Source organism: Copadichromis virginalis, linkage group LG12 (genome assembly GCF_057382275.1).
Source record: "Copadichromis virginalis isolate Kocher_CV1m ecotype Utaka linkage group LG12, C_Virginalis_male_GT1.1, whole genome shotgun sequence".
NCBI lineage: Eukaryota > Metazoa > Chordata > Actinopteri > Cichliformes > Cichlidae > Copadichromis > Copadichromis virginalis.
Genome location: NC_140629.1, coordinates 30,298,875 through 30,325,323, shown reverse-complemented (window position 1 = coordinate 30,325,323; position 26,449 = coordinate 30,298,875). Strand labels below are relative to the sequence as shown.

General features: G+C 38.6%; 1 protein-coding gene across 1 annotated transcript; it reads right to left on the bottom strand.

The window, feature by feature from the left end:
- Positions 1-1,804: 1,804 nt before the first annotated feature.
- On the bottom strand, positions 1,805-25,642 carry itga2.2 (integrin, alpha 2 (CD49B, alpha 2 subunit of VLA-2 receptor), tandem duplicate 2). The gene is made up of 30 exons (XM_085475985.1): positions 25,542-25,642; positions 24,430-24,553; positions 22,718-22,827; positions 22,389-22,480; positions 21,373-21,487; positions 20,715-20,842; positions 19,548-19,696; positions 19,308-19,458; positions 18,720-18,885; positions 17,296-17,372; positions 16,917-17,055; positions 14,731-14,876; positions 14,505-14,648; positions 14,115-14,318; positions 13,901-14,031; positions 13,620-13,783; positions 13,032-13,183; positions 12,819-12,929; positions 12,390-12,475; positions 9,363-9,504; positions 9,053-9,133; positions 8,843-8,919; positions 8,671-8,754; positions 8,463-8,562; positions 8,261-8,371; positions 6,347-6,454; positions 5,914-6,027; positions 5,700-5,789; positions 5,281-5,397; positions 1,805-4,969 (listed from the first exon to the last, which is right to left on the bottom strand). The coding sequence occupies exons 1-30, from the start codon at positions 25,585-25,587 to the stop codon at positions 4,889-4,891; spliced, it is 3,540 nt and encodes a 1,179-aa protein (XP_085332111.1). The 5' UTR covers positions 25,588-25,642; the 3' UTR covers positions 1,805-4,888.
- Positions 25,643-26,449: the final 807 nt, after the last annotated feature.

The window sequence follows — 26,449 nt, the reverse complement described above, 5'->3', positions numbered from 1 at the left end:
CTGACTGCTTGATTTTCAGTGCAAAACAAGTTTTTAACACAAACCCCCCATAAAAGACCTTGCAATCGTCTTCATTTCCTTCAGTCAACAATCATGATACAGCAAATATGAGACCAGAACAAATATTTTGACAATTTTCTGCATCCTTATCAGCTATTTGATCCTCTGATGGCAAATATTTGTATATTTTTAATCTTATTTTAACCCCTCTGCAGAAAATTGTTATCAAAATGATTTATAGCTTATGTTGACTGTTATCAGAGTAATCACCGGAGCTTTATGCACTTTTGCATATTTGGATAAAGACTGAACATTTCAGCCAAGCTTTTCTGAAACATCTTTAAGTAATGAAAACTACTGCAGGTCCCTATAATCAAATATGTATAATCTGTTTAAAGGACACTTTTCTGAATCATGCATAAATGCCACAGATGATTTATGATTTTATCAAGAGACTAAAGTATCTGGTAATAAAATCTTGACCATATTACTCCGGTTCTTGCTGAGCTGCATTGGCTGCCTATCAAATACCGTATTCAATTTAAAATTCTGCTGCTTACTTTTAAAATTATCAATAATACTGCACCAACCTATCTTAAGGAACTTTTAAACCCTTATGTCCCTGCCAGGGCTTTAAGGTCATCCTCGCAGTTATTGTTAGTTCAGCCCAGATCTCGGTTGAAATCTAGAGGCGATCGATCGTTTGCCTTTGCTGCACCTGAGTTATGGAACAGCCTCCCGATTGGCATTCGGGATTCTGATTCTATTTTTTCTTTTAAAGCACGCCTTAAAACTTATCTTTTTGAACTTGCCTTTTCTACTCGTTAAATGCTGACTGTTAACTGCGACCTATTGCATTAACTTTTTACTATTCCTTCATTCTTGGTGTTCTCTATCATGCGGCACTGGGTCTGCTATAATCTATGTGCTGTAGTCCATTTTATTAGTGGCTTTCTACTGTGAACATTGTCTGCTGTTCTTATTATATTTGATATTAATGCTCTTAACTGTATTATTTTATTGTTTTTCTGTAAAGCACTTTGGTATGCCTAGGCTTTTAATGTGCTCTATAAATAAAGGTTGTTGTTGTTGTTGTTGGGTGATCAAAAAATTGGCTTTTGATAACAAAATGAACAAATGTGCCAAATAAAGGTTATGTATATATTATATATTACTTTTTTGAGAACTTTTAATTCATTGTGAGACAATTCTTCATTTCAACAAATCAAGAAAACATTCATTTGATCTTAAAGCGCTATATAAATACAGGCCATTTACCATTTACCATTTAAATTATGTTCAACGAATCATTCAGTGTCTGGTGTGAATGATTTGTGAGATCAGTGTCTTTGAAGATCTGAAGTTTCCAAAAACACTTCTCAACATGCAAGCCCTCTTCTGTCCTGTTGTATCAACTTTAAAGTGCTGGCTCTGGTCCTGAAGCCATTAATGGCATAAGCAAAGGGACAAGCAGGGCTCAGGCTCTGAGCTGAATTTGGTTCAAACAGGCCCATGAAGCAAGTGATTAGTACTGACTGGAATGTTTTGCCACTCTAAATCACTGCCATAGAATATAATAAAATCCTGATTAGCTCCATGCACTTCTGATATCATGGAGGGCATCCATTTTCATTTGAACAGGCATTTTTGTGGTAAAATCCCAAAAGATTAGGCTCCAATACTGCATGTCTGTATCTACAAACATCTACAGAAATCTATAATCTACCTTGAGCATTTGTGCAGAAAAGACAAAGTTTTCTATTGTTTAAAGAGAGAAATGGAAAAAAACAAAACAATCAGCACCTTGGTTTCACAATGCAGAGTTTATAGTTGAAATGCAGGTAGTGCTCAAGAGTTTACAAAGTGCAAAAAAGACCAGCACTTATTAAATCATTTGCTACGACCTGCTGAATTACAAGAACGCTGCAGGAATCTGTGAGTAATCATTCCTTTATGATATAAATCATTTATTTGGCTGGAACCGCCAATCACATGTGGAAGACGCTAGAGAAATTAATTTACAAAAGGTATACAAACACTTTCACTGTATCTCATTTCATCAACTCTTTCCACATTGCTCCCTGTACACATATAGACAGAATCCAAAGGTTGTTTCACAACGCCACAGCCTATGAGTAATCGTGAAACAGAGTAGTTCAGTCATTTATCAAATTCTATATATTCTCTCCAACAAGGAGACTCGAGCCTAAACTCACAAAAAATATGCTGCTTATTAGAGACAAATAGCATATTCCATTGAGTCAGATCCAACAAAATGTACACTAAAGACTCTGCTGGGTACTGGCGTTGGCTTGCTGCAAAGGAAAACATTCAGAAACACATTCCTAAACAGTCAAGGGAGAGACTAACCTAACGGTGGGAGAACCTGACAGTCAAAAATGTGAGAGGGAATTAATTGAGTTTGAGGGGAAACTCAGTTGTACTGGAGCGATCCAAGCAGCAGGGTCAGAAGAGGGGAGAGCAGAGGAGAGGAGAGGAGCAGGGTGATGGAAGACAAAATAGGAGAAAAGCAATACAACTGATATAACTCCTTAATTGTGAAATACAATTCAATAAGAATGTGGGGCATCCAAATCATCAACTGAGTAATGAAAAAACAAACAAACCAGACTATAACATTGCCAACACGTCATTTGAAACATGCTGCCATCTTGTGGTAAAGTAGTGCCAGCACATGTTTGGCTCGTCATTCAATCTTTTCTGTAAATCGGAAACATGGGTGTTGGCTGCGTGTGAAATATTATGAAATATTCTGCCTTCTTTGCTTTTTGTTGTTAATTCTTTGGGATTTTGATGCTGTGTGCTGGGAAAAAAAGGACATCCAGTTTTTAACAGCACCATCCCTGGTCTGGCTATACATTTGTTATCTGAAATTAAATATGGAAACCATTCTTTGATTCACCGACAAAATAAATAGACTAATACACACTTATGTATAAATGGTCAGCCTTAAGCAATTTTCTACCAAACTCGTCATACCTGAATAACTGTGATATTACTGGGATTTTACAAATATCATCAATAACAATACAAATACACAAATATATATCCCACTGACCCATGTTGTCAACAACATTTCCATATATAAATGCAAATATGAAACCCGATGATTTGATTCTATAGTATATACAGTACTAACACAGTAATTACAAATTTCACTCACTTTGCATGATAATTATTGTATCTGTTTTGCATATAAGCTCCTGATATCACTAGTCCTATTACAAAAAAACAGTCCTGAGTGGCAGAGATGACAGTAGATCTCAAACTAATTTGTACTACAGAGTAGGGGTGGGTTTTGATAATCGATTCATCGATTAAAATCGATTCTGGCTTGGATAACGTGATATCGATTCATTAAAATCCTGAATCGATTTTTTAATATAAATTTATTTTGCCTGAAATGCCAGAATCTCAGTTTCGACAACCACCAAACATTTAAAACAGTAAATGAGAGCAGGTACACAGCTTCTGCACAAAGACGTAAACACAAAGCGCGGACCCGCAGATCAGAATCAGTGAGACGTCGCCTTTCTCACCCGACGGCACGGACATGGTCGGGGCTGAAAGCCGACAGCTCGCTGATTTTGATGTTTCGGCGGGTCCGCGCTTTGTGTTTACGCCCTTTTTGCGCTGATTCTAAAGCTGTTAGTTTGATGTCTCTCCAAACAATATTGACTGAACCAGCAGCAAAAGAAGATCCAAACTACGCTTCACATAAACATCGTCATGAATTCACTCTGACTTTTACTGTTTTGCTTCCACCACGATGCACAGCTCTCTCTCTCTCTGTCTGTACTTCAAGAACAGTTTCCCGTCTAAAAATCTGTTTTCTGCATTATTCGCTTGCTTGCTATCACAAGTCTACTGTTGTTTACAGGCTGTCGGCCGCTGTTTTTTCCCTTTTACTTACTTCCGAAAAGAAAACCTAATTTCTGCCGTTCAATAGGCTTCTGAACAAATTTAAACTTTTTAAAATTATGCAAAATGCAAAACGCTGTGTCTCTAATAAAACCGCTGTAACTTCAGAGGTAATGTTCATAAGTTGATTAATGGTTTTGTTTCGTTTTTGATGTACTGCAGAATATTTTTATAAAATCCCAGAACAGGAAAATCACCTTCATGTTTTTCTGTGTTTTATCTTCAGCTACTTTGACACAAAGGCCTCTGCTGTGATGCTCACACCTTTGATAAAGTCTTGTGAGTGTCAGCTTCCTTTTTATAGATACAAAAATATGTTAATGTACTGATCTGAATTCTAATATTTCTGACTGTCTGAGGCAAAATTTCCCAGATTCAAATCGAATTGAATCGAATTGAATCGAATCGTGGATCGAATCGATTCGGGACCTTGTGAATCGGAATCGAATCGATTCTAGAAATCAGTGACGATACCCAGCCCTACTACAGAGTTACTGCCTTCTTTAAAAAGTTAAATGTTTTGACAAAATTGCTACATTCATAAGTATTCTAATTGAAAGAGTGTTGACTGAAATTCGTCAAAACAGACAGTAATGCTTAAAAGTGATGCTTTTACAGTGTAAAACTCCAAAGGGGAAACAAACCAAAGATTTTAGCAAAGGCTTCAAAATCACTGCAGTACAAAAGGGTGCCAATGTTAGCAAAAATAAAAAATGAAAAATACAGTTTTTAACCTATACATTTCAAAGTCAGTGCAAATACTCCACAAAGAGTAAAGACTGATAATAATTCTCTGTAAAGTGTGCAAAGCATTAAATCCCAGTAACACTGAGGCTCCAGTTTCCAGTAAAATGCCTAGCTTCCAGTGGCAGAGCTGCAGTGTATTCACACTTTACAAGAACTAATGAGAAGTACCAGAAGAAAGAGAAAGCTGTGGGTTTTCTCTTCACAGCACCTCATCGCCCTGCGCATTGTGCTGTGCATCTTCCATCTGAAGCTGCTGATACTTTCTTTTGAAAAATCCAAACTAGAAAGAAAAGTTTGACAGAAAAAGTGAACCAAAAGAATACTTCCACAGATTTTTACAAGACCAGTTACCAGTTTTAACTGTTTTCTTTCTTATATCCCTGTGCTATGTAGCATATTGGTGAGGAACTCTTGGAATCAGTAAACTTAAAGCTGCAGATTTCTTTAAAATCATCCATATCTGTTCATGGCAGCAGGGTGCAGCAAAGATGAAATGCTCATTTTACAAATGTACATCATCCTAAGTTTTACATATCCTACTGTTGTTCCTCTACATCTTAACAAAAAGCAAGCAAACAAACAAAAACATACCTTCCACAGCAGCGCAACAGCCAGAGCCAACAGAAACAGTCCAGCTATGACACTGCCAGCTATGACGCCAACTGGAACATCGGCCGTCTCTCCAGGTTTGCTGACTCTCAACCCAAGCTAGAGTGCAAGAGAACAGGAGACATCATTGCCTTGTCTGTCTCCATCAAATCCAGGCGTAATAGTTTAAAATGAAACCAGAAATGGCATGATTAACAAAATAAACAAAAATAAATGAATAAAATATTCTTACATAAGAGCACTCGTGTGCTTTACACTGCTCTTTGCATACAAAATTGTGAAAATGATCAGGACAATTGAGTATGCTCATCAGCTGGAGTAACTGAGCTGCTCTTTTAAGCAAACAGCATCATGTTAGTCAGATTTAAGCAGCAAAGTAAAAAACTGAAATATAATCTTACAGTCAGCTGTTTGTTTGTGATAATGAGCAGATCAGGTTTGTCGGTCTTCACTTCCAAACTGGAGGTCAGCTCAACGGTCTGATAGGTGGCCTAACATAAAACAAATTACACGAATTGTGTTAATATAACTGATTAATTCCACAATCAATAACTTAAGAAATGTAATGATAATAAAAGCAGACCATCTTTCTAAAATCGATGTGAAGATATTTACCGAAATAAAAGTGCTGTTCCAGATCCTCGTTTTAACGTTCACAAAGTAGGTGCTCTTAACTTTAGTGTCTTTGAGGATGCACTTTATAGATTCACAGTTTGCACTCTTGCAGTCCTGTTAGTTTAAAAAAAACATCAGGAAACAACACTCAATATTAGAAAAAAAAAAAAAAAAAGCAATGTGATATTATTTAAGGTGGAATCTGCATATACTGTAAGGTTATATGTAAACAAAGAAAAAAAGGAATAGCTTTATTATTCATGTAGGAAATATGAAACAGAAGTAGTGCATCAAAACCATCATCTTTTGCATACAAACTATTTTCTTCCATATTATGCGTCAAAAGATTTCTGTGCACATGTGCAGATGTGCATATTTGGAATTGTGCATAACTTCCTGCTAAAAGCAACAGTTGTATAAATATCTCACTGACCAGCTTCTCCATTCCTCTGAAGCTCTCCGCAGAGAAGGACACAGTCTGAGTGTTCTCACCGATCTTCAGAGGGTTGACTAGATTGTGTTGACAGCTGACTGAACCTCCCTGCAGAAGGAGGAGAAGCCTTCTATCATTTATTGTACAGATATAACACTTGAATCCAGTAAAAGTTGAAGAATTTGTACGCTGCCTGATAATTAAAAACAAATTTGGGAGTAAAGCTTTGGTAACCAATAGAAACACAAACATTCATAACAGAAAACAACGTACACTCTTTCATTTCTAAACTTTGACCACTCGCTCTGCACTTCCATCCTTTCGGCCTATGTGTGTCATGGTCCCCGTGCCTCGCTGGCTGAATCTGTTTTTGGCAACATGTTTTGTTTGTTTTTTTTCCTTTGCACTTTCTCTCCTCTGCCGGGGCGGTGCTCATTACGGGCTCCCGCCCCTGGCCCACGCACCTGTGCTCACCGTCACACCTGCAGCCGATCCCAGCTGATTTGGAGCACTATTTATGACGGCGGACCTGTGTCATCCTTCGCTGGATTGTTAACCCATCAGCCCCTCTGAACCCGAACCTGAGAGTTTGCAACTATCCCTAACCTGGACTTCTTTCTCTGTGTGTATATAGATCTGCCCTGGACCCAAGCAAGCGTGTGTGTGTTTGGAACCCACTGAGAGCATGTATTGGATTAATCCCTGCTTCCCCCTGGACCCTTTCCCCTGCCACACTGTATATATATTCTCACCTGGTATCTCACTGTAAATAAACGCATTTTCTCTTTACCAAGGATACCTGGTCTGCGCGTGAATCAATTTCAAACATTGTGACAGTGTTTGGCAAGTCTCATCTGCCAGCAGTGGAGCGCTGGTGTGGCTCCACTGCCGCACCAGTTAGTTGTGAGTAACTAGCTTGTTGGAGGCTTGACTGGTTTAGTATACTATACTAAACCAGTCAAGCCTCCAACAAGGTTGAGTGTTTAAATAGCCCAAAGCTAATCTGCATGAAGGCCAGGGTTATTGGAGTAGGTCAACACGGGGGTGCTTCTACTTTACTTAAGGGACATGTTGCATTGACCTGAAGTGACCCGGAGTAACACTGACTTTTGTCTTTATTAGTGTTTATGTGGGCCTTAAGCTGAATCACGGAAGGGATACAGGAATTTGTTGCAGCACCACGTGGAGGTTTTCTGGATCATTGTACGAAAGATGAGCTTGTAAGACTTGCAGACATATATGAACTTGATTTGAGTGATATTGGTGAGAAATTTCGCAAAGAAAAAATAAAATCTGCAAGTATCTGTGGCTGGGAAAGAGGAAGCTGGCCAACCTTGAGTAATGCCATCATCGGTTTCACAAAGAAATTTGACTTCTGAGCAACAGAAAGAGACAATTTTGTTGCAGATGTTGTATGAAAAAGAAACAAAAATGAAGAAACCACAAGATGATGAACTCTTTTGTATACCAAAGTATTCCAGAGTCTAATGTGAATCTGTCAGCAAAAGCTTGGTTGACACTGGGTCATGCAACAGGACATTGATTCCCATTCCAACAGAATGGCTGAAAACCAAAAGAAGTCCAGACCTCAACACAACTCAAGTAATGTGGCAGGATCTTAAGAGAGCTGTGCATAACTGAATGCCTGCAAGCCTCAATGAAATGAAGCAACACTGTAAAGAAGAGTGGGCCAAAATTCCTCCACATCAACACGAGAGACTGATAAAGTCTCTCATGTTGATATAAATGATTACTTCAAGATGTTGAAGGTGGTTCTACAACCTACCGGTACTCAAGTGGACTTAGTTTTTGGCACTCTAATTTTGCATTCCTTTTTAAAAAACAAATAGATAATGACATAAACAGCTTTTAATCTTCTTGAACGTTCCTGGGTTTTGGAAACTGAGAACTCACTGTTTGTTCCTCCACGCTGGTGATGTACAGGAGCCGATTTCCACCTTTACTGGTCATTGGCAGATTAATAGTCAGATACAGAAGGCTCACGGGTAGGTAACTTGTAGAAACCTGTAAATAAATTGCATTACAGACGATACATTTGTTAAAATAAAGGTAAGAATTCTGATGATATTTTATGAGACTGATTTATTTATCGCACCTCCGCTTTAAAGTTATACTCTGGGCCGATATCATCGTAGGTTTTCACTGTTAACACTGGAGTGGTTGCATCTGCCACAAAGAAATTAATATTTGGGTGCCTAGAATAAAAAGTACATGAAATGAATGTTTTAACATTAATATCAGCTTTCAGATTTACGCTTTGAGACTAAATGAGAAAAAGTAATATTAAGGTAAGGAAAACTCACTTGGATAAACTAATCCCAGTATCATACTGAACAGGAAAGGAGAAGTCCACTTCATTGTCTGTATCTATCTCTTCTTTGCTGTCACTTTAAAGGCAAGAGACAACATTATTAATCACTAATAATTTTAATAAAGCTGATTACTGGAGCTGAGTTTCTTTATAATTCAGTGTACCTCTTGGCCACAAATTTTAGAATGGCTTTATCTTCCAGCTGCTCAAGACTGTATTCAAAATTTATGCGAAATTTCACCTGTAATGAAATAACACAATATTTTTTCCAAATATTTCACAAACAAAAACATGTATATGCAAAAAGATTAGAGAACGTTTACAACTTTATTTTGTTATTTATTATTTTTTCCTTTATGGGGTTTTGTGCTTACCTCTTGGTTTTCTCTTAATACTGGATATCCTACATGGCAAATAACTTTTTCTGTTTGTGATGTGCATTTGACATCCTCTGTCTGTAAAGGCATAGATTTAGCAGAGTACACAACATTATGGACTTTATTCCACTGGCTTTTTTCTTGCTTTAATATTCATTTTTTTCTGCTTTTTATTTTTATTTATTGCTGTTCATACACTTTAGAGAAAATAAGAAACAAATTCTTTTGAAAAAGTTTACTCAAAGAGCATGTTGTTTTTCACATTAGCATCATGTAAACATAAGTAGTTTTTATTAGGCATGCTTACCAGAGGAAAGATGGAGGAGTAGTAGAGATTTTTGGAGAAAGTTATCACGAGTTGCGTGTTGTATGCATTCTCCTTTTTGTTTTTCACAACAACTTCAAATGACAGCTCTCGGCTATTAGGGCTTACCAGAATGGGTGCTGAGCTGCAACACAAGAGATCAAATTATGTTTCTTCATGTAACAGCAAGAGTATTTTTCAGAATGAGAAGGAAAGTTTAAAGTTGTTTACCCCTTTATTTCCCTAAAAGTTGCTTGCTATTAAGGGTGATTTCTTTTACCTAATCTTAATTACCACCTTAGACAGTTTTGTGTTGCCTTTCTTAAAATTAAGAGAAACAATCAGTCAAGTGCACAAAACAGAAACCAATACTAGCTGCAAAACTACACTGAACAAAAATATAAACGCAACACTTTTGTTTTTGCTCCCATTCCCCATGGGATGGACGTAGAGACCTAAAATTCATTCCAGATACACAATATAACCATCCCTCCCAAACAGTGGTCACAAATCAGTCCAAATGTGTGGTAGTGGGCACATCTGCTATATTGAGATAATCCATCCCACCTCACAGGTGTGCCACATCAGGATGCTGATCTGACATCATGAGTAGTGCACAGGTGTACCTCAGACTGCCCACAACAAAAGGCCACCCTGGAATGTGCAGTTTTGTCTCACAGCAAAATGCCACAGATGCCACAAGCAATGAGGGAGCGTGCAATTGGCATGCTGACAGCAGGAATGTCAACCAGATCTGTCGCCCGTGCATTGAATGTTCATTTCTCAACCATAAGCCGTCTCCACAGGCGTTTCAGAGAATATGGCAGCACATCCAACCGGCCTCACAACCGCAGACCTCGTGTAACCACACCAGCCCAGGACCTCCACATCCAGCAGGTTCACCTCCAAGATCGTCTGAGACCAGCCACCCAGACAGCTGCTGGAACAATTGGTTTGCACAACCAAACAATTTCTGCACAAACTGTCAGAAACCGTCTCAGGGATGCTCAACTGCATGCCCGTCGTCCTCATCGGGGTCTTGACCTGACTCCAGCTCGTCGCCTTAACAGACTTGTGTGGGCAAATGCTCACATTCGATGGCGTCTGGCACGTTGGAGAGGTGTGCGCTTCACGGATGAATCATGGTTCACATTGTTCAGGGCAGATGGCAGCTGAGAATGTCCCAGTTCTTGCATGGCCAGCATACTCACCGGACATGTCACCCATTGAGCATGTTTGGGATGTGCTTGACCGGCGTATACGACAGCGTTCCCATGAATATCCAACAACCTCGCACAGCCATTGAAGTGGAGTGGACCAACATTCCACAGGCCACAATTGACAATCTGATAGACTCCATGCGACGATGTGTTGCACTGCATGAGGCAAATGGTGGTCACACCAGATACTGACCGGTTCTGGGTCCCCAGACCCCCAATAGCGCAAAAAACTGCACATTCCAGGGTGGCCTTTTGTTGTGGGCAGTCTGAGGTACACCTGTGCACTACTCATGATGTCAGATCAGCATCCTGATGTGGCACACCTGTGAGGTGGGATGGATTATCTCAATATGGCAGATGTGCCCACTACCACACATTTGGACTGATTTGTGACCACTGTTTGGGAGGGATGGTTATATTGTGTATCTGGAATGAATTTTAGGTCTCTACGTCCATCCCATGGGGAATGGGAGCAGTAACAAAGGTGTTGCGTTTATATTTTTGTTGAGTGTATAAAGTCCTTCCTACGTATTCATGTGAGTTAATACACCGAGGAGCCAAAATCTTTTATGTTTTTCAGAGTCTGATCCAGCAATTTTATGGGCTCTAATATGTGCAATAAAGCAATGAAGGCAGACTTGTAAAACAGAGAAAACAGAAACATTTGTAACGTTTGTTAAGAGTTAAAAGCATTTCTTTCTTGTATGGTGCACATAGTTACTTTACACTTGCCAAGATTTCAGCCCTGTTAGAAAAACAAAGGTGCTTTTTTTTTTGGTTGGTATTGCAATATTATTGGACTATAACATGTAGGGTAAGGGTGTCAAACATAAAGTCTGGGGGCCAGAACTGGCCTGTCAAAGACTTCAATCGGCCAGCGGGACAAAATGTGGAAAATGTGAATAAACACATACATTTTGAAACTGTAATTTCATACATTTTAAAGCTTGTATATTGATCTCCTCCACAGCCATCATAGCACAGTAATGAAAAAATAATAATAAAAATACATTTCTGCTTTTTTACAATGTGTCCACCATAAACCATAAAATATTTGCCTAACATTTGTTATGTCTAATTATTCATTACTGTGCTAAGAGTTTGTGGCATTACAAACACGTGTTATCACTGGGAAGTTTTCCCCTCATGGAAAAACTTTGCAACATCAAGACTCAAAGCATGTTTGCAGGACGCTTCTCCCACTGCCTATTTAATTTGATCATTTTCATTTATCAGCCTTCATAAATGCTGATACCAATAGATCAACATATAGCTAATACTGGTTGCAAACACTGGCTTGTTGATAAATTAGTTGGGCTGTATAAGTTATTGAAGATTTATTATTATCATAGCGAAATAATGCTTCATATATAAAGAAGGATGTAGCCACCTGTTTTAAAAGGCAGAGCAAATGCAAAGTACCTTAAACCTGAACTTTTTCTAATTGCCAGTAGGAGGAGACGTCTCTGCTTGGAAAAAGAACTACAAATGTCTATAAATGTTACTGAACAAAAATTGATGCACAGTTTGTAAATTTTGGTCCCACAATTACATATAATTTGTTTTATTGATGTATTGTTTTCAGGGCCTTTCACAATTATCAATCACACAAATAGTAAAAAAACAAAACAAAAAGACAAAACACAGCCACACACAATCTTGTGGCTGCCATTACACATCAGGTAGATTCACAAAACAAAACTGGTCCTATCTTTACCTGAAAACTCAAAAAACAAAAATATTCACAGCACATGGTGTCACGATCCCTGCACATGGCATATTTTACCTTGTCCAGCTCAGTGTTTCTTACCCGGATGTCTTTGCATCTGTCTTCACACTCAGCACTAGATCACTGTTGCACACCTCATCAGAGCCGCAGTCTTTGGTGAAGGGGATCTAAAACAACGACACGGCAGCAAATTCAGCCAAACGATGCAGCGTTTTTCTAAAACCGCATTTCCAACAGAACAGACATCATAAACGGAAATGATTACATGTCTGTAAGTTGGGTGAGCTTTAATCATGCTGCTGGGAAATAACAGCATAGCATGACTTACTGAAACCAGCCAGTAATCATCTCACAGGTAAAACATGTTATTTAAAATGACTGTACAAACAACTTTACAGCTTCGTCATAAGGTCTTCTGTCACTTGATTTGTTTCCTGTAGGCATAGCATGAGGGGAAAAATAATAATAATAAACTTAGAATCAGGGACGTGCTGGGTGTCAAATACTTACAAAGAACTGATAAGCATTTTCAGAAAATTTGTCAAGGACAGGGTTCGCATTTGGATCCGCTTGTTCAATTTCTACTTTCAGACTGAGGGAGTTGTCAAAGTCTGGTGTCTCCTGTTGAATACAAAGTGTATGAACAAATTAAGGGATCTTTTTCAAAATAATTCACACCTATTCTGGGGGAAAATGTAGTGTAATATATCCACAATCCACTACCTGAACATAAACTTTGTAATCTTGACACAGGCCTGTAGATGGTACTTGTTTCACATCTTTCAGAAGGCGTTCATTATTTTTTACAAACATTCCTCTTGATGTCACTCTTGAAGACAGCAAGTCAGCATCCAGAGTCAAATTGTATGTAATATCTGAAAAAAAAGCAAAAATTATGTGTGGCACATTTTGTCCCTGCAGTCAATCTTTTGTGTTTGGATTATCTTGATCAGACTTTCTGGAAATGGACTGATTTGCTTTCCTGTTGAGAATCAGATGATAAACTTGTTACTTACAGCACTTGTCTTTTTGATTAATGTAAGCATAGAGCCACCACCCAGTTTGAAAAGAGAAACAACAAGGCTGACTCAGACTGAGCCAGTCCCCAAATACCTACAACTTCTGCCTTTGTTATTTGATTTGTCTGTATCTGAAATCATGATTTATGACTAAGCTTGTTTAAAAATAACCCAAAAAAACCCTGTCATAAACATCTGCATAAGTGTCTGAATTCTATGTTAGTCTGGTATAAAATCCTTCAAGCCTATTACTTTAAAAAGGAGTGCACATGTGTACATATTATATATTTACCGACTGTTCCAGCAGGCGTTGCAGGTCTAAATGCAGCGGTGAAACACAGTTTGGTGTCAAAGCATGAAAGCATGCGACCATTAATGTTGCAGGGTTTGTTGAAAATGTTGATTTTATCAGGATTGAAAGAAGCTTTAACTGTCACAGATGCCACCTTACGGGACCTGAGAAAAAGTTCAGTTTGAAATGACTAAAAACACGGACTGATATAAGCGACACAGTGTAGAAAATCATAATATTAAACCATAATATTTCCCCTGAGTTGCACTTGCTTAACTCACCAGAGTTGCACCACCTTGCCATAGGCCCCCACTGAGATATCAGGGAGTTCATCACCATTCAGATCTTTATAGCTATCTAGAGACCTTCCAAAGTACTTCAGCTGAGGATCCAGGCTGAAGCCAAGAATTCTCTGAAAAGAGAAAACCCCATTATGTTCACATATGTTATGTAAAAAGGTATTGTTATTAAAAATGTTAGTAATATGTACTGTACCTGTGAGAAGTCTACACCTGACATGTCCCTCTTTCCATTGTAGATGTAAATAACACCTTTTTCTTTCTCTTCCAGCGGTGCTCCAACTACAACATCGTTGAAACCATCTAGGTCCAGGTCAGGAATAGCAGAGATGGCCATCCCAAAACGTGCATCCATGGTTGGGGGTGGACCCTTAAGGAATCCCTTCTCGTTCAGTATGCCCTTCAGAAGATAAGATGGAGATTGTATGCAGCTGATGAAGCTAAACATATAAATTAAAAACAAATCTATAAAAGAAGCAGAATATCTGCTCCTGTCTGCATATGTCGATCAATCTCTTTTGCACTGTTGTGCAGGAAATCCATACCACAAAATGGAACTAAAATAGTAGTCAGTGGTTAATTTTACCTTGGTGACAGAGAATAGGAAGACTCTGCCTTGCTCTCTCTTTAGCTCACTCATGTACATGGGCGCACCAACCAGCAGGAAGTCTGTCGTCCCATCTTTGTCTACATCCAGAGAGCACAAGACGCTTCCAAAGTATGAGCCAATCTGGGAAACCAATTAACAACGGTTAACTCTGATCCTTACACTTCACGTCACATGAATCACTCATCTTGAATCAGATCAGTACCTGTTTTCCTCTTTGCGAGTCTATGATATGAGATTGCTTCTGAGCATCGACAGTGTAGACGATAACTTGTCCAGAGTGGTTTGAACGAGGTGCACCAGCCACAAAGTACTCGTTGGGTCCAACACGCATTGTGGTGACAGAGTAACCTGGAAAGTAACATAAAGACAACATTCACCAACTGACAGATAAACTCTTTACATATTCTTACTCGGTAAGTGGCAGAATGTAGAACAATAACACAGATTTACTCAAGTCCTCAATTAATTCTGCTAATAACTACTCTTCTACATTTATTCAACAACAATGGTGCTCTCAGTTATTCTGGCTGTTCAGACCTCTAGTCAGGCGCACTTTGGGTGTAGCAGTGCTGTGAATGATTTTACTAAACTATTTATGAATAAGAACAATGGCACAGAAAGGTGTCCTGCTTCAGCAAGCACTATAAAATTTCATAAGGGTGATATCACTCGAGAGCAGTTTGTACATGCCCCCGCTGTCTCAAGAAGCTCAAAATTAAAGGAAAACATCTGGGGAATTTTTTTTAAATCAAGGACTTATTCGATCAAAATCTTTTCTGCGTTCACAAAGCCATCAATTTTGATGAGAGCCCCAAAACTATTGGCAGAACTGCATCCCCAAATCTTGACACAACCACCACCTTCTTCTACAGCTGTAGACACTCACAGTTGTACCCCTCTCCTCATCTCCACTGTATATTTAAATCATCACTCTTTAAGACATGTTGCCACTCATTTCTGGTCCAGTTCTTGTGTAATTTGGCATACCTCAGCCCAGGTGCCTTTTTTGCCCCCACATGTTTTTGAATCAGGTTGCCACTTCTCAGAGCGGAAACCGAATTAACCACAGTGCAAAACTGAGAATCTTGGTGTTTGTTTTAAAATATTCATTGCTATCACTTAGGGGTGCCATCACACGTTTAACACACTGTCTCACAGTTCATTTTGTTATACAACTGAAAAAGCAAATTCATACCGGGCCAGTCTATGACGTTGTAAACACGAGATCAAATTTTGGATTTACAAAGGCTAAGAGCTCTTTGCAAATCACCTCGTTGTTGCAAAAATATTGTATTATTTTGCCATTATTTAATGTCCAGCTGTGCTATATTTGGCATCTTTAATGGATTTGACTGAAGAAATTGGAACAAATTATGTGTTTGTTTGTGATACGCTGCGAGCAACAACAGTGTGTTACGATCCAATGTTGTCAGTGTGTTGTGTTAGGCGTGACTGTTATGTGTTTCCTGTTTTACTTTGAAGGTCTGTCTTATCTCAGTGTGTTCAGTTTACGCTTCCTTGTCTCGTCAGTTCTGATTTGCCCCAGCTGTGTTTCCCTCCTGTTGTCCATTCCCTGATTGCTCCCTCTATGTATTTAAGCCCTGTGTTTCAGTTTGTCATTGGGTTGTGATCATTGTGGTGTTGGTGTCTTAGTTTTGTAAATAGATTTGTAAAGTAGCAATTGAGTATTCCCCCCCCCCCCACCTTGTATATATTGTTCACTGCAGCAGCCTAGTAGGCGTGAGAAGCCATTTTTGTTGATTACGTTTTCTCCTGTTTTTCATGTAGCGAGTTAGGTAAGGGAATTGTCTTTTGTTTGGTTTTCAGTTTGGGTAAGAAAGCATAGGGACCATTAGGGAGTTTTGTTTGTTATTTTTGGCACTGCTCACTGCTGAAGCAAATAAATGGCTGCTTAGCATTTTAAAAGAGATTGTTGTTTGTGTTCTTGCTTGGGTGGAGTGTGGTGGGCCAATGTTTTGTTGCGTTCAGGACACGCCTAGACCTAGAACGTAACAAGTGTGCAATGATAGAATTTAAAATTCAGTGTTTGCTAAGTTATCTGCTATATGTACTGGTTCATCCCTTGAGTTAAATGCCTTTTTATGCTTGAATGATTCAGGTTTGTGCGAAGCTGCTTAACAAAGGCTCTACCCTGAAAAGTACAATGATTGGACTGAAATGAGTGAAACATAAAAACTTCATATGTAATAAATTCATAGGCCTCCAATGTGGCTTTCAAAGCCATGCAGTTGTAGTGTAAACGTATTGGTATTAATACTAATAGCCATCCATTACACCTATCCCTGTAGTGTTTTATGCAAACAGTTATCTAACAAAGTCAAACTGTATTATAGATTTGCTCCAATAAATAAAGAATTAAATGCCTACCCAGTAGTGAACTATGGTTTTTGTCTTGCAGTGAATCTTCAAAGGCTGAAAGAGGGAGAATATGTACTTGTGACCCTGTTTGATGTACGACAGTCCCGCTCCAGGCATAGGCTCCCACTGCTCCGAGCATCAATACATCCTTAAAGAGAGAAGATCAAAATCTAGGCAACAAAGACTACACCACTACATGACTGCATGACCAATATGCACATATAACATAAATCAGATCAGATCCATCGGATACAAATACTAACCACTTTAACCAGCTATTCTTAAAGTGGTTTTGCACATGTTTCCACAGCTTAGCAGGCAAGAAAAAAGATGTCTGACAAACCTTTACCCTTTTTTAATCTGATTCATTTTTTGGCTGGGTGGGTACCTGTTTGCTGGAATAGTGAGCACTGAATCCAACTTGGGACATCTCCATTTTGAAGCTGTCTGCCCCTTTTCCAGTGCCTTGTGGGAACAAAGCATTATGTGTACACCAGAATCAAAACCCAAACATAACAAGCGGTAACATAAAGATAATGAAAACTCACATGTTAAGATCTTAAGTTAGAAAAGACATATCATGAAATTAATCTACAGTGCAGTGAATTTGCTTCCTTCCTGATTTCTTAGTTTTCTGCATATTTCTCACATGTAAATGTTTCACATTATCAAACAAATTTTCACACTGGACAAAGAAAAATGATTTTTTTGATTACTGCTTAAACAGAACCTGTCTGACAAAATAAAGGTTTATTAGGCTAAAAGATATCAAATGGTAACTCATCATGTCACAATCTAAAGAACAGATAAGAAACAAAGTCACTGGACAGAGTTACAAAGCGTTTGCTAAAACCTTGGGACACAGCAAGAGTCCACCAATGATTCACCCAGGAGGTCACAAAAGAACCCAGAATAACAGCTAAAGAACTGCAGGCCTCACTTGTCTCAGTTAAGGTCAGAGTCCACAATTTAACATTAAGAAAGAAACTGAGCAAAAATGGCATCCAGTTCCAAGGTGAAAAAGACCAAAAAGAACACAAGGACTCATCTCAAATTTGCCAAAAAACATCTTGGTAATCACCCAGACTTTTAGAAGAAGAAAAAAAAGCAGAGTCCAGCTACATCTGCCCTAAAACTAACAGCATTTCATGAAAAGAACATCATATCAACAGTCAAACATGCTGGTGGCAGTATGATGGCCTGGGACTGCTTTGCTGTTTTATCACCTGGACGACTTGCCATAATTGATGGAGCCGCGAACTCTGCTCTCTACAAGAAAATCCCAAAGGAGAATATTTGGCCTTTAGGTCGTGGTCTGAAGTTCAAGCGCTGATTATACAGGACAATGATCCGAAACACACCAGTGAGTCCACCTCCAAATCAAATTGAGATGTTTTGGAATGACCTCAAACAGGCTGTTCAGACTTGAAAACCCTCCAGTATTCCTGAAATAAAACAATGCTCCTAAGAAGAGGAGGCCAAAATTCCTCCACTGGGATTTAAGTGAGTCATTGACAGGTATCACAAAGCTTCATTGCTGTTCTTGCTGCCAAGGGTTGGACAACTACTTATTAGGTTCAGGGGGTAATTACTCTTTCAGACAAGGCTAGGCAGGTTTGGGCAGCATTTCCTCTTAATAAAGGAAATAATCTGAAACATTTTAAGTGACAAAATGCAAAAATCAAGCAATCAAGATGGGGGAAAATACTTTTTCATGGCACTGTACATCCACTGTCACATAGACTATATGTTCTGCATATAGTTACAGTAAACACAACAACGGGATGGGAAATGGCATAATCCTCTATGTACCTTCTATGCTGAAGATGCGGTCGCCCAGAGTTCCAGCGATGGTATAGAGGACTGCCTCTTCAGATACGTTAAAGAAATGTTTCTCTGTGGGTGAACTGGCGATGGATTTGATTTCACTTATAAGCTTTTCTGTGTCGATGTTATTTCTTGTGTAATAACCCAAGACCTATTATTATTTAAAAAAAACAAAAAACAAAACAGCATTTCCAGATTGGACAAAGTAAATATAAGTTTAAGTAACAAATCAAATCAGCAAATTAATGAGCAAATATAAACTATCAGAAAAGGAATTTAATGCAGGTCAGTACTGTGCAGTTAGCAAGTACTGTTAGAAAGGTGAGCTATAAAACTGGTTCTATACTTGCTAGCAGTTCAAACACTTGTCAGAGTTTGCACATAAAGTGAGCAGTTCTTTAAAACAAAGGATGCTTAAATGCAGAAAATGAGGAAATGTCACCATTACATAATACGTATGATTCAAGTCATGGAAATTTATCTTAAATATGTGACTTGGTTACCTGAAATTCAGTGTTATGATCATACTTTTTACTCATGAATAATCAGCGTAAATGGTAGATGAGCACTTACTGCAATACCGAAGCGGGTAATGCCCTTCTTCTCACAATCGGCAATAACTGCTTTTGTCATAGATGAGTCATGTGATTCACCATCAGTGACAACCACCATTACTTTGGCAGCGTTTGGTCGGCCGCCGTTTTGGGCACTAAAACCATCAGTGCTGAAAGGAGAGGACAAGGCAGGTTATTGGATTTATTTATGGATAAATGAAACAAATACATGATTCTGATGTGATAAAAATCAACTAACCTGGCAAACTTAATTGCCTGGAAGGTATTGGTCATTTCCCCATACATCTGCTTTATGTTAGATGCTGCAGAAATAGCGTCTTTGTTGTTCTGATACTGATTCAGTTTGAATTCAAATTTGGGGTTCACGGCATACTGGATGACGCCAACCTGGCATAATAATGTTAAAAAATTCTACATCAAATTACAGACTGTGGCAATAATGATAACAGGAAAACTAGAAAGAAACAAGACTAATTACAGTCATGTGGAAACGAAAGCGTCCCCTTTTCCAATTACAGGGATTTACATATCAGGACATTATAAAAAATAATCTGTTTGAATCCTGTGTGTGGAAAAAGTATACTCTAACTGCTTCCATATAAATTAAGAGGGTAAGTAGGAACAGGAAGTTTTGGCAATTTTCTTGGAAACATTAGGAATGATCTTTAAAAGGCAAACATTACTACTGGCCAATCTGGGGAGGTTTAAAATTGCTAAACAATTTGAAATCCATCAGGCTACAAAGGAAAAGATTATCCACTTGTCTAAAACCTTCAAGACAGCTGCCAATCTGGGAGTTGACATTCAACCCAAGGTCAAACCTGCAATGCTCAGAAAAACTGCAAAATAAACCAAGAGCTCCATCTCACATTCTGGTTTCAGTTAGTGTGCTAAATATTAAAGTTTATGTACAACTAGACACAGACACCGCGATGTAGGGGTGATTATTTGGGCTTGTTTCGCAGCCACATGAGCTGTCTGACAGCTAAAGCTTCGCCAAAATTTGATCATGCAACAGGACAATGATCCTAAGCTGCAAACCTCAATAAACTGAAGTGACCTTGTAAAAAAGAACGGGCCAAACCTCAAACGATGATGTGAGAGACTGATAAAGTCATATGTGGTCAACTTACTGATTCATGGTCTGTATATACATTTTCACACACTGCTTCAGCATTTTGGCCTAGTTTTTGTTCAGTTATTACATCATGTAAACTGTAATTTGTTCTTGTTAATTTGAGGTTGTATTTATCTAATTTTACGTTCTGGTAAGGACATTACCAGATTCTTACAAGGATATTATGTCCTGAAATGTAAAACCTTATAATTGAAAGTGGATGTAATTTCTTTTTTACCAATGCTGTAAGTCAAAACTATTGACTTACAGCTTTAGTTGCATAGTCACCTGTGTACTTTGGGGTCCAATGTCAAGAGCGGGTAATAAATTTTTCAGGAATTCTACAATGGGTTCCCAAGGAAAAATGCTGTTGGAGGCATCCAAAACGATCACAATGTCCATTGGCCCTCCACACTCTGAAAAAGTCAGTAGTAATTAAATAAACTGTGCTCTTGCAATGCATTTATTTATCATTCATTCAGCCACAGCCTTGAGCTCTGACACTTGCTTGGTATAATATGTCATATTTAACTCCTAGTTGCACTTCACCATTTGTTAATATTTTCGTGTCTTTCAACAGTTTAAACAAAATCAGGAATCAAAACCACAACAAGGCCACAAGAAAACAAAAAAAACAACAACTTCACAGTAAAACAGAAGGTAACCAAAAGATATGACTAACAATGAAACACGAAGGAACTTGAAAAATGAAGAACATTGTCTGGAGAAAAAAATATTTCAAACTTAGTCATTAATTAAAAATGTTTTGTAAGATCTCTGTCAGATTTTCCAGAAGCACCGGGATCTATCTGAAACTGGTAATTAAAGAGCTATAGATTAACAAAAGGCTGTATTTCCTTTAGTTAGTATTGAGGGAATACTGCATGAAAAGGCAAGTACTACAAGAAAGATAATGAACTATACACAGCATATTAAAACATCTTACTCTGGACAGCTGGAGAAAAGGCAGGTTGAGGCCGAAAGACGGGATCCAATTTGGCACATACTCCTGGGTAGAAGTTTTGAGTGCCACACTGCTGACCCCAAAGTGGACCGCATGTCTGTATCAGCCAACCACAGAGGAAGAAACAAGGAAGTTTAAAGAAAGCTTGTTGTTATGAGTATCTTTAAAGGTTTCCAGTGATATCTTGTGTATGAACATTTTTCCTGTCAATATATATAACACAACATTAGGTGAAGTGATATCAACTAATGCCCTCAGTTGATATCACTTCAATTCTGTTTTATTTAAACAGTGCCAAATCACAACAACAGTCGGCTCAAGGCACTTTATATTGCCATTTAAAGAACCTACAATAAATATTATATCATGCTTTGATCATTTTGGACAGTTTCTCATTCAAGAAACTTCTGGACAATTTTCATCATGGGTGCTATTTTTACATCACTGTGGAAGTCCCACTTTCAAGCACTTTCATAGACACTCTATATCTTCCTCATGAACCTTGAATTTAGATCCTCAAACCGTCTCTGGCTGCAACCCAGAGACCAAAGTGAAATTCTTAATTATCATTTGTATTGTCAGTTTCCTAAGGGTCATATTTACCTTCAAATATCAGTACACAGCTCATCACAGGCTCATCTAGCATGGGCTACATACTACATACTACAACAACTCCATAACAATCCAATCTAAACAACCAGCTCTGCTTTTCTAGTCTAGCTCCCTAAAGAGACCACCCATATTTTTTGTCACTGGAGTGAGTCACACACAGTTTGTGCCAACTTATAAATAGGAAGGAAATGGTGTAGGGTAAGGTCTTTATTAGAGCTGTGATGTATGAAGTAACGAATAAGGAGTTGTGTTAGTGTTAGTGTTAGTCACGGAGGTGGTTATAAAAATACATTACTGAGCATATAGACTGGAAATAGCTCTCCTTATGCTCAGTGATATAGTGTTATTTCCTTTGTGTGAAGTTGCACACACTCAAACAAACATACCGTCAAACCATTGTCACCAGGCGTTCGAGTAAGAGTCAAACCCAGTGACATGTTGGCATTGACATTTTTAACCTCTGGAACATTGACAGAATCTGTAAAAAAGTGGCAAAGACATCATTAGATTACTGTTCAGATTACAGTTCTCATCAAGAATTTCTACAACCTGAAGAAAAAGCTTCTAAAAGCTCAATATATGAAGTTATTACAACTTTGTTGGATTTAACTGTTACGTCTGACGAATTTGGAAACATAAAAAGGACAGAATGACTTCTTGTGTGTTTCTCTGCAAGGTAGCCTCTTATTTGTGAAACAAACATCAAAAACCTTACCTTGAAGATTGAGCTTATCACAGCTGTTTTTGGATCCTGTGATGGGACATTTGTAAATATCCCCCTTCCTGTTTTGACTGTAACCGCTCCAAGGAGCACCAACCAGGAGCCTAGGAAAAAGAAAAACCCAAAAAAACATGCACTGTTGGCGTTATCCTTAAAGCTTTACCTACGTATGGGAAATTTTGGTAATCGCAAAAACACAAACATTTTCACGTAAAATACAGAAAACTGATTTTCTTTTAATCAGGCTATGAACTTGCAGCACTGAGTTTTTCTGCTCTTTTTAATAACATATGTGGATAATTCAATTATTTCATTCTTTAAAACAAACATCAAAGTTAAAACAGAAAATATCCACTTCATGTACTTTATTCCCACAACATCCAGCTCTTTCTTGCTGTTACTTAGACATTTCTCAAAATCTAGAGTTCAACAAGGCACAGGAAGAGGCACTCATCATTCTGTCATATATGGTATGATGTGTAATAGTGTGTATCTCCTGTTTAGTTTGCGGACTACCATGCACCGTGCAATCAGTAGTCTTTATCAGATTCTGTATTTCCAAGTTACGCAAATAGGTCACTCTTTCAGGCGGTGAGTTACTCTGACAAATGGTGACTCAGAGTGTACAACAGTCATACATCTAGTTGTTATTACTGTTTAACTAATGTTAAACAGTAATGAATTTTATTACTACTTTACTGTTACACATGTATAATAAAAATTGGCGAAGACGGTTTCAAACAGTATAGTAACGTGCAAAATTAAACATTTTGGGACAAAAAAAAGTCTGTACCTTATTCAATATTTATCAGCTGTTATACGTGACAGGTAATATCAGCACATGTTTAGTTACATGTTCATGTTTTTGTGAAAATGCTCAACCTCAGTAGTGATACCACGGGAAATGAAATGGCAGCGTTTCCACACTACAACCCTTATAAGAGTGGTGTGAGAACTGTAGATGAACAACAGCTGTTTAACAACAATAAAGTGCACCTTTTTAAAGCATGTAATGAAATCAGCTAAGGCCACTGCAGTTTCCATGCGCATCACTTAAAAACTAAAAATGTGTGAACTGTTGACTCAATAGTTAAGACTTTTGTAACTACTGTTGGATGCTGCAATAGAATAATGACTAGGCCACATTTTTTGCAATGGAATGTATTGCTTTGAAAACTTGCTTCAACTTGGTGGTAGCGTAGCAATGTGGAGACTTGTCTGTGCGCCAGTAAGTGGCTTGAACATTTCCATTTCCATCTCTTTGCAGTTACAGGCTGTTGTTTCCAACTTGATTCTTTTGAAAATAACATGATGTGACTGCACGCGCACTGATTCAAAGATATTAAAGTTTGTGTACAACAACAGGATTTTTTTTCTCAAGTGTACAATTGTTTGAAGCTTTTAAGTCAGTTTGGAGCCAACCACTCTGTGATGCACGTCCGACCTTTTTGCGCAACACCAAATTGAGCCTGTTGTAGCGTGCAGGCTAATAACGAGGACCTCAAACCTGTCCTCTGTGAATGCCATTATCTCCCGACTTTTAATGCTGTTTCTAGGAAAACTGCAAAGTAATATGCACACCGCTTGAAGGCTTATAGCAGCTTAATGTTTTTGTTATAAAACATTAAAGACAAGAAAATATGGCGATGACACTGAAACCTCTTTGATTCAAGAAGTTTTTTTTATGTGATGACAGAAATTCATACCATTTGCCTTGATTGTTTTCCACTTGTTGGACTGTGTAACCAAACTCTTCTTTTGCTGTTCCGCTAAAGATCTTGGCACCTGCAGTACCAAGGTTGAAGGACTGTGCCTGCCAGATACTGTCAGCTGGTGGAGGGGAAAGAGGAATTAACATCACAGTGTGACAACACAAATATCTATCTGCATTTCATATTGCATTTGATGTCAGAACAGGGTTATAAGTAATACAGCTTCAGTTTTATCTTCAGCAACAATCTGAGGCATCTGTGGCTCATGCTCTGTTAAAAAAAGCATCCCCTTAACTCAGTGAGAAAGGCAGACCATTAAGAAGCTTCACACACTCAGAGTTCATACATTTCACGAAGAGTTGAAGTTTGAGTTAGTAGAAGCTGTAACGGATCAGTCTGTTTCTAAAGAGATGGCTGTATTCCCAAACACATCCATTTGAATCCCCTCAGGTAGAATAATTTGGTGCAGCAATAGACCCACAAGCCCATACAGGCAGAGCAGAGCTCAGCTTTCAGCCTGCCTCTCTCCCTTCTCAGCAGGTAGAGGATTCACGAAACCTTCACCAGTCTTGTGTCTTGCCACGCCCGTGTACCTGCAGCACAAAAACAGCTCGCTGCGTCCCGTGCACAACCCAAAAACCATGAATAACAACTGAAACAGGAACAGAAATAAGGACCGGATTAAAAATGTCTGTCATGTTCTGCTCCACAGCTGCCACACATTGGAGGGCAGCGATAGCGAGCAGTATGTGAAAATATTAGTTATTTCCTCTATGATCCACATAACGTAGAGCCTTGACTATGATATTATTTCTACAAGAGACGAATAAAAGCTGGAAATCTCATTAAAAATAATCTCCTGGCTAATCATCCGGTGAAATTCACACGTTTTGCAATGTGTTCAAAATGCGCAAAAACCGTTCAGAGGCTGAAGTCAAATATACATCGAATAACTGATACAGCTTAGGGGGAAAAAAGATCTTCTGAAAAACTATGAAATCGCCGCTTTTCCCAGCGAGGATTGGCTGTTTATCACCCTCGAAAGGGTTGCGGCGAAAAAAATGTGTTAACATCTTTAAAGTCCAAAACAGAAGTTTGGTACTTACTTATGACAATTAAAGTGAAGACAGTATTCCGCCAGAAGTGCTCCATCCTCACCGTTAGTCCATTTAATAACAAATAAAGTCCCGCACTTGTCAAAACAGTCCGCAGCGCGCAGTCAGCGGTGACGCACCGGACAGTCTAAATATGGCTCTGTCTTCCGCTTACCTGTACACACAGAAAGTACCGTCAAACAGTGAGCAATAAACTCAGAGGAACTGGACCACTTACAGTCTGGGGTGTGCTCAAGCTATAGCTCTGTATAACTCGAAACCAAGTTAAGAGCAGACAGCAGTCCCTCAGGCAGATTTCAAAGTCCAGTTTAAAGTCCACTACTTTGAAGATGAAATCTCCGAGACATAAGGAAAGGAAATATGAGTGTTCCAAACAAGCCCACACCCGTCACCCTTAATTTTAATCCCCTTTAATCATCATTCTAGGGCTTCGCTATTTGTGGACTAACAACACTTAAATCATCCGCTGCCAAATAAAAAGCAATTATCATCAATCAGTTAACAGAGAACAGTCTGAGACGTCTCCTCATCCCCCTGAGCTCGAGCTATACTCTTTGTATTTACAAATCACTGCAGAGCATAGAGTTATGTTCATGACAGGGCAGCTACTATATTAAGAAATGTCAAATATCCAGAAGCTATAAAATGATGCCCAAACAATAGAAAACTCTATGAGATATGTTTGAAGAGTAACCAAAAGCCTTTCTATATTAACTGGAAAACAATGACGTAGGCCTTTCATAAAGCAATGGTCAGGGTGGTGAAAGAGTTGAAAGAGCGGTTCCTTTCCAAATTACTCACTTAGAAACATCTTTGGCCGGAGCTCTCTGCGCAGTATACCCCAGACAGATGATTACCCCCTCTGATGTCATAATGTTTAATGAGCAAGTAACTCATAG

Excerpts from the sequence above, each read along its gene's own strand:
- itga2.2 (XM_085475985.1), bottom strand. The coding sequence starts at position 25,587 with ATGGAGCACTTCTGGCGGAATACTGTCTTCACTTTAATTGTCATAA. Across the intron at positions 9,134-9,362 it reads ACTCCTCCATCTTTCCTCTG|ACAGAGGATGTCAAATGCAC; the intron begins GTAAGCATGCCT and ends ATGCCTTTACAG. Across the intron at positions 5,398-5,699 it reads TCACAAACAAACAGCTGACT|CTTGGGTTGAGAGTCAGCAA; the intron begins GTAAGATTATAT and ends CTTGCACTCTAG.